The 14253-nt window shown below is 41.2% G+C and overlaps 2 protein-coding genes across 2 annotated transcripts; one reads left to right on the plus strand and one right to left on the minus strand.

The window, feature by feature from the left end:
- Window positions 1-9619: 9619 nt before the first annotated feature.
- LOC134454777 (olfactory receptor 52E4-like) lies at window positions 9620-10558 on the minus strand. Its single transcript, XM_063205937.1, has one exon. It carries the CDS (start codon window positions 10556-10558, stop codon window positions 9620-9622), a length of 939 nt encoding a protein of 312 aa, XP_063062007.1.
- Window positions 10559-12709: 2151 nt separating this feature from the next.
- On the plus strand, window positions 12710-13642 carry LOC134454778 (olfactory receptor 52E4-like). Its single transcript, XM_063205938.1, has one exon. It carries the CDS (start codon window positions 12710-12712, stop codon window positions 13640-13642), a length of 933 nt encoding a protein of 310 aa, XP_063062008.1.
- The last annotated feature ends 611 nt before the right edge of the window (window positions 13643-14253 follow it).

Below are 14253 nucleotides of genomic sequence, written 5' to 3' on the forward strand. Positions count from 1 at the left end.
AGGCTAATTTTGGTCAGATTCGAGAAATCCACCCCAGGGCTAACATTCTCGAAACCTTCGTTGCTAACTAAGGTAGCAACTAACGACCCAGGTGCGACAAAATTGTTTCTGGAACACTTCGTTCAGACTTACAAAGTACCAATGTTTACAAGTAATGTAGTTAGTCGTTTGTCCAATGTTGGTGCGAACGACTTAGGTGTTCCTGCAAAACGAAGTAGGGGCTGTTCGTTAGTACTACTGTCGGAATTGGAACGAATAGCATGGTTAGCTAGTTCACCTTTGTTTTGGGAAGCACGTCACTCTTGCTCGTGGTTTGGGGCGGGTTCAGGCAGAGTTCAAGCAACATCGATCGATTACTGCCACCAAGTGCACAAGCCTCCGACCCGATGCTACACCAAATGTCTAGTCATGTTACGAACAGGGCTGGAAAAAAAACCCACCAACCCCACATAGGGGACAAAAATATTGCCCAAATATAGTAGGAAATTATATGTTCCACTATCGTGCTTCACGAGCTCCGATCAATCAAAGCTGCGCCAAAAAAATAACCGTTTGATTAACATCGGGATTTGAACCCACACCAAAAGCAGCATCTCGCATGAATGCAGATTATTTAATTGCTCACATATCTCCACACATAACAAAGCCAATAGCACATTTTGATTAAACTCCCAACAAGCATAGGCTACATGGAAATAGGCCTACATGTAGCCTATAAGTTGCCATTGCGAAATGCGCTGTTCACTGTTATTTTTAAAAGGCACCAGTGTGCGGTGATCCTTCTTGTAGGCCTATTCCTTAGCCTGGTAAACCAGCGCCACCTGCTGGACGCTGAACATTTTTCAGCTGCGGGTGGGTCTGGTATCGAACAACTATTCATTTTGAATCTTGCCCTGAATCTGGCAAGATGGCAACTAAAAATGTTTTTTTAAGAAGGACGTTTTCGCCGTGTTACCGACAGGCTATGGCAAAAGTGATGGGGCTCTTTGAAAACCCGATGGTAGTACCGGTAGTCGTCTCGCCCTTGTCAGCCCTAATGGTAGACCAGGCGAAGGAGGCGAGCAATTTTGGACTCACTGCCATGCAACTGGGCGTCGATAACCCAGCAAACATAAAAATGTGTCGTCAGTGCCAGTTGGTCTTCGGAGCAGTCAGGAGGCATGGCTTTTGCTGAACGCGACGTGTTGTCTTCCAAGACAAGGTCCTCGGAGTGGACGAGGTTCACCTCATATAATGGTAAGTGGCATGCTCTTAACAACGTCAGGGTGTGTGTAAAGTATATTCCTAAAAGATGACGGTAATGATTTGGTAAACGCTTCACCCTGTTGCCATTGTAACAGATGGACTGTCGCCCCGGACGTCTCCCTTTTTAATCTCAGTTTACAGTCTTTAATGTTGACTATCTAAACAAAGTCTGTGGTCGCAAGATTGAAGTTTACATGGACGTTGTGTGAGATGAACGTGGGGCTGATTGACTGGGGATGACAGATAAACGGCTGTGTACGGCGGCTAGAGGTTAAATTTTACACTTTGGAAATTAGTACACTGCACTTCGACGAGACCAGCATCGCGTCGCACTAAAATAACATCGATGTTATGGAGCTAATAGTGCCATACCGGTGGAGTGATCTACACTAGAATCACACTGATACCGTGTATTCAGACAGTTAATACACCGAGTAAACCAACGAAAACACTTCTGAGACTCATTCTTGTGCGTGATTGTATTCTCAAACACTTCAGTGCGGTGAGCATTCCGAGAAACCATCCCCAGTCAATCGATGATCTCTCACAACGCACTTGCTCAATTATGTTGAATTAATTGTTCGTTGATGTGGAAATAACACTAAGAAGCTAGTTTATATGGACTTAATTGCTTTGTGATTGAAGAATAACGTACTGATTTTCCACAGGGGGAAACGTGACAAAGGGAAGGCCTTCAGGTATTTTTTTGGCAAGCTAGGAGAACACATCTGACAGACAAAAAGGTTTCATCAAAGACACACAGACGGGTAACCTAGTTCTATCATCTGTGGAAAGATGTCTTGGTTGTACTTTATCATAGCCAAATGTTGTGTTTGAGTTAAGGACTGTTCCCCACCCCATCTGAGTTATTGAGGGGGTCTGTGTTAACAATATCCAGCAGTCTATTAGGCCTACAATCTGTTGTCACAAGTTAACACACTGATTGTAATAGGTAGTGTGAATGTTAATGAGGATCATGTCTGTGTGCTTGATCTTAACAATATGCAACTGTACCAGTTCACCAGCGGAAAATATAGGCTACTGTTTGTCTGCCAGCTACATTCTTTTTTTTTTCTTTGTGCAAGCTCCTGAAGTAAAGGACCTACACAGGACCTTCATATCAAGGACATTGACTGTGTGGATCTCGAGGTGCAGTTACCCAAAAGTTGCTACCCACGTAATACCAGGTTTTGAGGGATCCTGCCAGAGCAGAGAATCAACAGTAAGTCATATCTTAACTTCACACAAATACACATACAAGGGTGTGCCCAACACACATGTACTTTATAATATATTATTTTCTAAGTAATGAGACAAATTGAGGAATACATATTGGCCTGGTTCAGTCAAGTGGAATTGTTGTCTGTTTCAAGCTACAGGTGTTTGCAAGGCAATTTATTATTTGTCGAAATAAAGGCAAATTTCATACATGTGTGACCATTCATCTTGCCACCTGTATTATTTTGTAGTAGGGAGGCAGAAGTCTTATGGCAGTGTGATGCTACAGTAATGCTTACAGTAATTTAAAGAGTATAGTTTACCTTCCTTAAAGCAATGTTGGGATATATGCCTTGCTCAAGGGCACTTTAGGCATGGATGGAGGTGTATGCAGTGGTCAGAGATTTGAGTCAGCAACCCTAGTCTGATCTTAAGACCACCTCACTAATCATTATGCCACACTGCCCACCATGTTAACAAACTACAATATCAAGCCCCCCCTTTGCGGTATTCATGACTCATGAATTTTTCTGTTTGATCTGTTTGTTATTGACAGGATACATTGAAGAGGAGACTCCGACATGACCGCCGGCATCTTGTGTTATTCACCCCCACCACTTGTAATACTGAATGCCTGAATTGTTGTTTGCTGCTCGGACTTTGTCAACAGATATGGTCTTCGACATGTTACCCTTAGGTGTGGAAACAGATTGTGACAGTCCAGCAAAATGAGCCAGACAGATAGTAACACTGAAAAAGGACAACGTTGTTCCCATGGCCTCCCACTGCAGAAGACTACAGACGCTCAGTAAAGCACAAACAGCTGTTCCTCTTGTACTTAATAATTTAGTCAGCTGGATTCTAGGTGCCACTAAGGAGCCAACAGTGGATAATTTTGTCAACATTTCAATGGCATACATCAGGGTTCGTACGGTCATGAAAAACCTGGAAAAGTTATGGAATTTGAAAATTCAAATTTCCAGGCCTGGAAAAGTTATGGAAAACTTATTTTTGGTCAAAAGTTTTGGAAAAGTCATGGAAATCCATCCAGTGTTTCATCAATTATCTTTTTGAAGTTGATGCCGCGGCGTAATAAAATGTAAATGTCCGAGTTCTCGTGGAAATGTTGTCTAGTGCAGGCTGCGTCTGCCTAACCATGTGTTGCCAAATTGAGTGGGTTTCAAATAACGCATGTTGTAATGGCTCCAGGCGGGTTTCAAGCGTTTTTGGCGCTAGAAATCAGTCACGCCTGGCAACCCGCCTCGAACGCACGAGCTAGATGTGTGTGCGTGGTGGTGAGAGGTGGTCATAGTTCTAATCCTAGAAAAGAAATGTGGTTCTGTACGATATTACAGCATGTCGCGAAGTGTTACTTCAACTATGCGCGGCTTAACTTTCTGAAAAGATGATCAACAATGGCTGGAGAGGACGAAAGTTTTGATGTGTCCGTCCGATATGGGCGAAGCAGCGGCACTTAAAGCCATCTGAAGGGCAAGATACAGCAGGCGGTTACCTCCTCAGCTACTAACAGGTTAGCAGTTATACGCGTTGTAAAAAGGAATACAATCCTAAAACCTGGTTGGTCTTGGTTTAATTTGCCAGATAGGGCACCAAGCGAACCTTTATGCTTTCGGTAAGCCCCGAGATTATGATATTGATAAGCAATGCACCTGCTGCCTGCGAGTGAACTTGTCCAGTGTGCTGAAAGATTCAATTAAATCCGTACAGTAGTTTATGTGCAGCTGACCGCGACCCAAACGATTACCAATGTCGGCATGACGCGCCTGTTTTGAAATACGTTATAAACGGCAGCGTGACTAGAGTTTGAAAAAGTCATCTGTGGCTTTGTTTTCAAATCGGTCAGATCGTTGCAACACAAAATGAAACTCACCCTAGCATCTCCTTGAGTGGGCGTCAGACTAGAACTAGAACTATGCCACGAGCAGTGCAGTCTCTCTCTCTCTTTTTTTTTTTTTGCTCCAGCAACGACCACAACAAATGACAAAACATTATCATTCTTACAGGAGCTTTGGACTGTTGTGCTTAGGCAGGTGTAGTAGGCCTATGATTTCTTACTTGGGCAGGATGAGCATTTATCCATCTCCATAGAGAGCATGTTGATACAAATTTGTCTTCATGATGATTTCACGACCTAATTTGCTATAGGCTGGCCTAGGCCTATTCATTTTCATTTCTGACTATACATTAGACAAGCGAATAATATAACAATGGTGAAGCAGAATTAATGTAATACAACATGAAGTATAATGGTTGCTTATAGCTTGTAGTAAAACATAACCTATAGTATGAATATGTTTATTGTTCACATATTTGTAATATAGGCTATGTAATATAGCCTATAATATAATATGCCATAGTCTATAGTATACAATAATTACATATTTATAATATAGGCTACGTAATATAGCCTGTAATATAATACGCCCCCACCCCCCGCGCGCGATTGGTCATTGGTTTTTCGGTCCTGGAAATTCAGAAAAAGGTTTTGGAAAAGTCATGGAAAAGTCATGGAAAAAAATTGGTGAAAAAGTGTATGAACCCTGATACATTAAAAGGGCAGCCTGTAATTGTTTGCCTTGCCTCCATCTTCCTTGCCACCAAGGGGTTGTAGACCGATGCCCTAGTCCTCCTGTTTAGGTACAACCATGCAGTTAGGCAGTCTATTGAAGCATATACTTATGACTGTTTGTATGTGTTGTGTATCTAGTAATGGATAAATTACCACATGAATAACTGCATATTCATTATATTGATAATTATAATGGCTTCCATTATTGATTAAAAAGGGATCTACCACCACTTGCATTATTGTTTTGTTATAAATGAAGCACTGTTAGGAATCCAGGAAGACGGATGCCGAGGCACTCAAGGTTGCATTTTTTTTTTTTCTTTTTTTATTTGGCTACAATGCCTCAGCATCTGTCTTCCTGGACCAAGTTTGACAGCCCCTACACTGATGAGCACCAAGGAAAAAAGGTGAAGACCCAGAAGCACTCCAATTACCTGCTTGTGTTTGATAATGTTAGGATCCATTTATCCCACTTTAAATGCATGAATGAATATCAATGAAAATATGAATTGTTTCCATTTTTTTTTTTTTAAATGTATATATCATGAAAGGTAACTTGCATTGCCTTTTGAAGCACAGTTTAACAGTTGGACCACTTTGTATAGCCTATATGAACGATCATTATTGATGATCTTGGATATTATTGATATTGTAGGCCTATTTCTATTTGGGCTAATGTCTTTGCCTTTGGCACCCTCATGCATTATTGTTCTTCAAGATAGAAATTAATCACGGTCATTCTTAACTGTTAAGAATCAATCTGTCTTCCTTAGAGAGAAATATTTTAAAAACCTTATTTTAGTACAATTTGTGGAACGCAAGAGGATTGATAGCTGTCCAAATCGGCAACGTGATTGGTTTAGCGCGGTCACGTGGTGTATCGTGTCTCCTCATTCAGCTAAGGAAAATATTCTTCTGTAAACGTCTAATACCCTTGGATGTTTTCACGATCCGAACCTCTCTGAAGTGAAACATAGTGTAGCGTTTGGTAGCCAGGGAACACAAAGGATGTAGACAGAAGTGTCCGTTTAATGGAGACAGTTGGCCACAGCCACGCCACATAAAAATAATGAACAAGTACACTGCTTACCAGTAACCCAACTGTAGCACAGCTGCTACGTAGATCTCTCACAGTAAACAGAGAGAACTCCCCGGTCCCCTTATTCGAACCCCAACAGTGCCTCGCACCCACCAAACCATAGAACAGAATCATAGAACATGCGTACACAACTGAAGTAACCCCCCAGACTCGCGCTACAATAGCTTTGGTCAGTTCATCATCTTATGGGTATCGTGTTCGGATGCTGTGGAGCGAGAATGAACGAAAATTGAGGTGACCTGACGGCCTATAAATACAGGAAGATCTCTTTCAAGTATGTTTAACACCGTGGGCTTCCTCGATGCATGCGAGACGTTCGCTGAAACCGACAAAGCTGAAGTTGAACTTTGGAACAGTTTTGTATAGTGTTGTAGTACACCGGCAACTCGCATGTCTTTTTGGCAAAAGCGACATAAAGTCCGACTCCATCTCAAAACGTTAAAGTTATCCACTGTCCTGCTCACAGCTTCACCACTTCCCTTGTTTACAGTCCCCTCCCTCCACCACAGATTCTGTCGCGCTTACTACGTCACAATCAGTTGCGCTGATTGGTCAGAGCGTTGGCCTATTAGCACAGACATGGTTTGAAAGACAACGGGTTGTGCTCATCAACAATGTTCCGTTTTATCCATTCATCGGAGCCAGACTAAATTAAGACATCCAATACATTTAGGCTGGTTTATCAGGCTACCTATTCCTTGCATTGTAGGCTATGCCTTAGTCCACAAGAACTCCAAACTACATCGTAGGCTACAACAAGTTCAAAAATGGACATTATGCAACTTCCCTAGTATGTTGAAATAGTGCGTAATGGAAAGGCACTCGGAAAGGCGAGCGTGATGAAAAAAATAGGACACTTCTTCGCGTTACTAGGTCTTATGTCATAGTATTCATATTCTTCTTTTCATTTCAATTCTACTATTGTAATACAAGTCTGTCACAAGCAGCCAGCCAATAGGCTACTGTTTAAGCAAATGTTGTTTCAGCAGTGAGCACACTCCAAATAGCGCCATGGCCCATGGCGCACGAAGTGCAGTGCAGTCAGGGGGGTCAGAAAACAACACAGCGCATCGTGTCATTCTTTCTCTATCTGTGTGAATTGGGCCATCGTTTTGTGTTTTTGTAAAATACCGGTGAAAAGCAATTTGACTTGGCCTTAATGTGACTGCGTGCGTGGCTGCGAGGCAAAGACTCTCGGATGCCAGAGCTCCACAAGCGCGCCCAACAGCACGCGTGGATCGGCCACTTTACGCACACACACAGAGGTTGGATAAACAGTTGCGCAGAGGAATAGGCACCTGCGCTTAATGTAGGCCTATCTTACTGAGGGAATCGAAATCTTGTCACACTGAAAATGCCTTCGCGCTTACCATTCACCGCCCATTGCTCTTCATTGATGGTGATGTGTAGACCGACATTTGGTTACTGCATTTAATGGGGTGGATTTTGGGGATATGATTGTGTTAACAGGTATTTTCCGACGTTGAAGGACTTTGAATGTGCCATGTTTACAGACATTAACGGCCCCTTCCATAGGTCCCTTCCTGCGCGTCTTTATGTACAACGGCAATAATGACAGTTCCACCCGCTTACGTTGCGCGTAAAGACGCGTGCAGACTGGAAAATTAAATAAACATTCTGATATGTTTTATTAATTCTCAAGCGTAATTTCAGTTATCATTTCAAGCAGCATTTAACTGCAATCTGCCTGGCCATGACCTGTTGAAAGTGTTGCGTTGCCCATGAGCGTGAGAATGACTTCGCTTGCCGTTCTGGAAAAAAGATGTGATGGGTGGTTATTATATTCACCGGGGATTGAACTCACGCCTCCGATAAGGAAACGGCAAACATGTATGGAATTCCGACATTCTAACCACTCACCCACCAACCGTGCTTCCATATTAGTGGTAGGCTATAGCCTAGAATATTAAACATTAGCCTATATGCAAAACCTAAATAAAAATAATACATGGTGGATTGTAATGTCGCATTTGGTAACTGCAGTTGAAGAGGGGTGAAGTCGGGGACATGATTGTGTTGACAAAGATTTGTGGACTTTGATAGATGTATAGCCTGAATTTGACAGGTACTGTGTGGTACAGCGTCACTGCTTTGCGACAAATGCACCCGAGCTGAGGCGAGACACTCCGATCATTTCCGAAAACTTCATCGTGCGTCTGAACTTACTTGGTTGGAATTTCATCTCACTTACTTCGTACCTACATCGGACCACGTTGGTCTGAGGGTTTCGAGAAATCATAGTTGTTGGTTAGTTGTTGTGTCGGACTTCGTTCGGACTTACTTGGTCCGAAGGCTAATTTTGGTCGGATTCGAGAAATCCACCCCAGGATATGAAGAAGGAAAATGAACAATAAATATGTTTTTTATAAATATGTATATAAAAACAGGGGGAAAACCTTAAAAACTGTATTCATACAACTGTCCTCTCTCAACTCTCAGTGTGACAAAGGACAGATGTCTAATATAGCAGATACTGTACTGTCCATTCTCCATCACCAAAATAGTGGATGGTAATGGTCATTTGAATGATTAGTTCGCTTTTCTGTGTCTCATCCCTCTGATTTCTGTAAGGTTTCTCTACTAACTGTATCAGAAACACAGGAGTATTGCCTGTGTGTATGCAAACACATATGGCCTTTATTTATCATTTATACACATTTTCATTATCATAATTCGAATCAACGTTTAGTTTTTAAATGTTTGTTTTGTTATAAAATAATAGTAATTAACATTTTAGTCATGAATAAGTTATGCACCTATGATTTTCTGTTTTGGGATCAAGATGAACACAATAATAAAGATAATACATGTGTTACTGTGATACTGTGTTAATGATCACAGTAATTAAATTACATGTGATTAGGAAACATAGATTACTTTAACTCAGTTTTCTCAAAGTTTATCTTAGTCTTTGTTGATTTAATGTACTTGTCAACATGTTGTGATACCAGCTCTCCGACTGAAAGGTTTGTTTCAGACACACCACGTTTTGATCCATCAGGGTCCTCATTAATAATATTAGGCCTACATTACATTGCACTTTGCTGATGTTTTTATCCAATGTGAATTACTTTTATTTACAGGGTATTGGTTACAGTCCTTGGAGCAATGTGGGGCCAGGTGCCTTGCTCAAGAGCACTTCGACCAGGTGTAGGGAGTGGTAAGGGTGGGGTTTGAACCTGGGACCTCCCTAACCATTAAGCCAGAGCTTCCCAATATATCAAAAAAGCTATAATATAATAAAATCATGAAAAATATACACTGTTTTATGACAATGAGATCATACTTATTCACATGATGTTTTGCAGCAGACTATGTGAAGTCATTTAACACACTTCCTGCCATGCAGACAAAGTGATCAAAACGCAAATGTGTATTGGAAAGTGCTATGTCAAGATAAATCATTACAGTACGTTATCGGGAGCAAACATATCTTTTGTACGCATTCACATTGGAAAAATATGTTTCTTAAAAAGCATGATGGCCCTTCTTCTAATTTCTTTTGTGTTGACTCCATAAATAATGGGATTCAGGGTGGGAGGGAATATTAAGGCGGAAACACCGATAAAGTTTGTCAGAAGAGGAGAAAGTTTCGGTATCCTGTACGAGACAATAGTGAATAGACCAAGGCACTCAAACAGCAAGAAAACAACTAAGTGAGTAGCACACGTTTGCATGGCTTTGGCTCTGGTGTCCGTGCTCTTGCTGCGAAAGCAAGTGATCAGGATTTGCAGGTAAGTGTACAGAATGATGCCCACCGTAATTGGCTGTGTGCAAGTCACTGTCAGAATACCGTAGATGTTATTAATCGTGGTGTCACCACACATCGTCCTCAGCAGTGACGGGTTGTCACAGTATGTGTGGGTGACATTATTCCTACAACGAGGTAACCTCAGGAGGAGAATGAAAAGCACGGCAATAATAAACAGATTTGTACCCCAAACTAGTGCAATGAGCCTCATCAGATGAGCATTTGTCATGATGGAGGCGTACTGCAGGGGTTTGCATATGGCGATGTATCGATCATAGGCCATTGCAGCTAAGGTGAACACTACTCCCGTGGCGTAGATGTGGATGAAAAAGGCTTGAATGACACAGGCAGGGAACTCTATGGCCTTGGAGTTGGTCAAAAACTCTCTGAACAGATGGGAAAACAGTGCCGAGGAGCCGATGAGGTCATTGATGGGCATGTTTATCAGGAGAATGTACATTGGCTGGTGCAGAGCCCTGTTGAGGATGACGGTGAGGAACAGGAGCAGGTTGCAGAAGACTATCACCATGTAGCCCAACACGGCCAACAGAAACGCCAGGAAGGCTCTCTCTTGTGGCACGTTGAAGCCTTGTAGCATCACTATGTAGGAGACATTATTTGTCACATTATCCATATTCGTGTCCAGGATTGCCTCTGTGTCAGACCTGCAATTATTAAACAATTAAACACTTTTGAAGAAAGTTTAAATTAATTTGGCATAATTACATAGCCTATCATAATCTCATACGTAATGCATGCTCATATATGCCTATTGTGTTTAAACTCTTTCACACTGACATTAAGGCAAATTTCACATCACAGAAAAAAAAATGCAAAAAACCATGCAATTCCAAGTTTCAAAGAATATGATAATTAAATAACAGCATGTTAAAATAAATAGGGCTGACATGAAGCTGCAATGTTGCATTTTATACAGCTTTTGTATCAGCTCAGTTCATCAAATCTAAAGTACTTACAATGTTCTCACCTTTCAGTCACTTCTTTAAACAAGCTGTTGAAATCAAAGCAGCATAAATATCAAACTAAGTTATCATATTGAATAAGTACAGTTGCATTAACATTGTAGAATGTGACTGTAGAGTATAGTGTTCAGGCACTAGTGTCCCGTTGTCATGCTGTGTGTTCTCTTTTTATATCATTCTTCTTATGATCTGTATTACCTCAAGGATTGAACTCCCTTGAGGATGTACAGTGGAGCTTTTAAATTCAAGACTCAAGACCTAAGACTGTTATTGTCATTATGTTAGCTGTATTTTATTTTTTTTTTAAATATAATCAAAATTGTAGTCGAAGCATATAGTAACAATATGAAAAAATGAAATTAGGTTATACCAGAGGCGACACATGAACATTTTGTGAAATACAAAACACATGCATGTTCCACTACAGGAAGATTTTTTTGAAGAGAATGCAAACTACACCTAGCCCACCATACATGACTAGGGCTGAGGTTATTTTAATGGTGTAAAATCATATCGCATGAATCATTTAAAGTTTGTCTTAAATTCAAAGTTTACAGAAAGTTAATTATATTTTCCAATTAGAAAGTAATCACCAACATCGCTGTCATTCTTGGAATAACACAGTGAATGCTGGTGGCAGCATCATGCTTTTGCACTGTTTTCCGCTGCCTTAGTCAGGGAGGAGGGAATTATCAACAGCTCCAGATTCCAGTCAGTGTTGCCAGAAAACCTTCGCCCCCTGTTAGAAAGTTGAAGATGAAGAGGAACGTAATCTTTCAGAGTTAGGCAGGTTACCAGGTGGAAAAATCAGGCCTTTCATCCTACCGAAGTTTTCTCTGTGGATTACTGACCTGTAGGCCTATTGGAAGAGATTAAAACATGGGGCCACCTCAATTTTTGCCCTTAATTCAATATGGCCGTCGTTTTCCAAAGTGACTGTTTTTCATGCATTATTCACTCTACTTTAAGGTAATATTCATGAACGATTAACTATTTTCAGCACTATTCTGTCCTATTTGCTTACATAAATGTTTACAAAGGTGACATGACATGACTGCGGCGCAGAGGTCACTCCCATATGCAGCGCGTGGACATAAATTCTAAACAGGATGCTTCACGCGGGACAGTGGGCATGCTCGCTGCCTAGCAAACTTGCTACCTAGCAGCGCTGCTCATCACGACCGAGGCCATTATTTCCTCAAATGATTTCAGCCCTTGAGGCAATACGGATCATAACAAGAATGCTATAAAACAGAACACATTGCACACAATCAGGACACTAGTGGCTAAAGAGGCTCCCATATGCCTATATTGTACTTGGCTATTTTTTCTGTAATGCAATATGATCACTTGATTTTCATATTTGTGTCCTTTTACAGTTAGGCCACTTTGTTACGCGAAAGGAGTGAAAAGTACTTAAATTTGGACTTTTGAACTTTGATAATATAAAAAAGTGTGCATTTACCATTAGTAGGGTATTATTTAATATTTCTGTGTCTGTGAATTTACAAAACAAATTCGACCTCTCTAGAATATTCTAGTATTATTACCATGCTGTCATATCAATGCTGTCATTGAAGAAAGGAATTCTGTCTTGAAACCTGGACAATGTGAAATATGTTTGTATGGGCCGTAATATCTTTAGGACATAATTTGGACCCCAGTTGGAATAATTAGGCCAACTGTGTACAATCAGGTGACTGATCATAAGTAGAAAATTGAAATGTATTTGTAATTAACACGTTTCTTTTCTTTCTTTAACTTGTAAAACAGATCTGAATCAAAAGCCCAGACATTTAAAAATGGACAATGTCACAAATGTCTCCTACATAGTGACACTACAAGGGTTCAACGTGCCACAAGAGAGAGCTTTTACGGCTTTTCTGTTGGCCATTTTGGGCTACATGATAATAGCTTTCTGCAACCTGCTCCTGCTCCTCTCTGTCTTTCTCAACAGGGCTCTGCACCAGCCCATGTACATTCTCCTGATAAACCTGCCCATCAACGACCTCATCGGCTCCTCTGCCTTATTCTGTCAGCTCTTCAGGGTGTGTTTCACCCGCTCCAAGGTCATCGAGTTCCCCGCCTGCGTCACCCAAGCCTTTTTCATCCACATCTACGCCACTGGCGCGGGGTTTACGCTGGCCATGATGGCTTACGATCGATACATCGCCATATGCAAACCCCTACAGTACGCCTCCATCATGACAAATGCTCATCTGATGAGTCTGATTGCCCTCGTGTGGGGCTTTAGCGTGCTAATCATTGGTGTTCTTTTCATCCTACTCCTGAGGTTACCTCGTTGTAGGAACAATGTCACTCACACATACTGTGACAACCCGTCACTTCTGAAGCTGATGTGTGGAGACACAACGATTAATAACATCTACGGTCTGATTGCAACTTTTACGCAGCCGCTCATTGTGGCCGTCATTCTGTACACTTACCTGCAAATCCTGATCACTTGCTTTCGCAGCAAGAGCACAGACACCAGGGCCAAAGCCATGCAAACGTGTGCTACTCACCTAGTTGTTTTCCTGCTGTTTGAGTGTCTTGGGCTGTTCACTATCATCTCGTACAGGTTGAAACATCTTTCTACTCTTCTGACAAACTTTATCTGTGCTTCTGCGTTAATATTCCCTCCCACCCTGAACCCTATTATTTATGGAATCAACTCAAAAGAAATCAGAAACAGATTCATCAAGAGTTTTAAGAAACATGTTTTGCCAAAGTGACTGTCGAGTGCAAGTGTCTATCTTGTTGTTTTTGAGACATACACTGTACTCTTCACCCACAATTCATATTTGTTTAAATGGACCTGCTCACAACATGTTGACATAGTCTATTCACTCAGTCTGCAAATGTTTTTTTAGTGTGGGTTTTTGTATTTTATGTCACATGCCAAAATTGATACAGGTAACTTGTTGTGAAGCATCTACATTTAACTTGCCATTGCATCGCCTATGTGTAAGATCAACCTTGGGTTCCTTGAAAGGCGCTATAAAATCAAGTTATTATTATTATTATTATTAAGATCCTGTTATGAAAGTTGAGCCGTGTTGTACCTCTAGATGTTACTTGGAACTTCCATGCAAAGTACTATAGGCTAAGCATTGTATATCCTGTACTCATTGATTTCATTGTGACCTTCATTCTCAAATGGAAAATGCTACCGATGTGTGCTGTATGTCCTTTCAGTGATAAATCATGCATGCTCCTTTTTTGTAAGAACGGGGTGCTGTGTAACCTTATTTTTATCTAGTTAAGAGTGCTGTCCATTGTGTAAGTGAGTGTGTGTGCGTGCGTGTGTTTGTGCGTGTGTGTGTGTGTGTGTTAGTGTGTGTGT

This window comes from Engraulis encrasicolus, chromosome 8 (genome assembly GCF_034702125.1).
Source record: "Engraulis encrasicolus isolate BLACKSEA-1 chromosome 8, IST_EnEncr_1.0, whole genome shotgun sequence".
NCBI classification, from domain to species: Eukaryota; Metazoa; Chordata; class Actinopteri; order Clupeiformes; family Engraulidae; genus Engraulis; species Engraulis encrasicolus.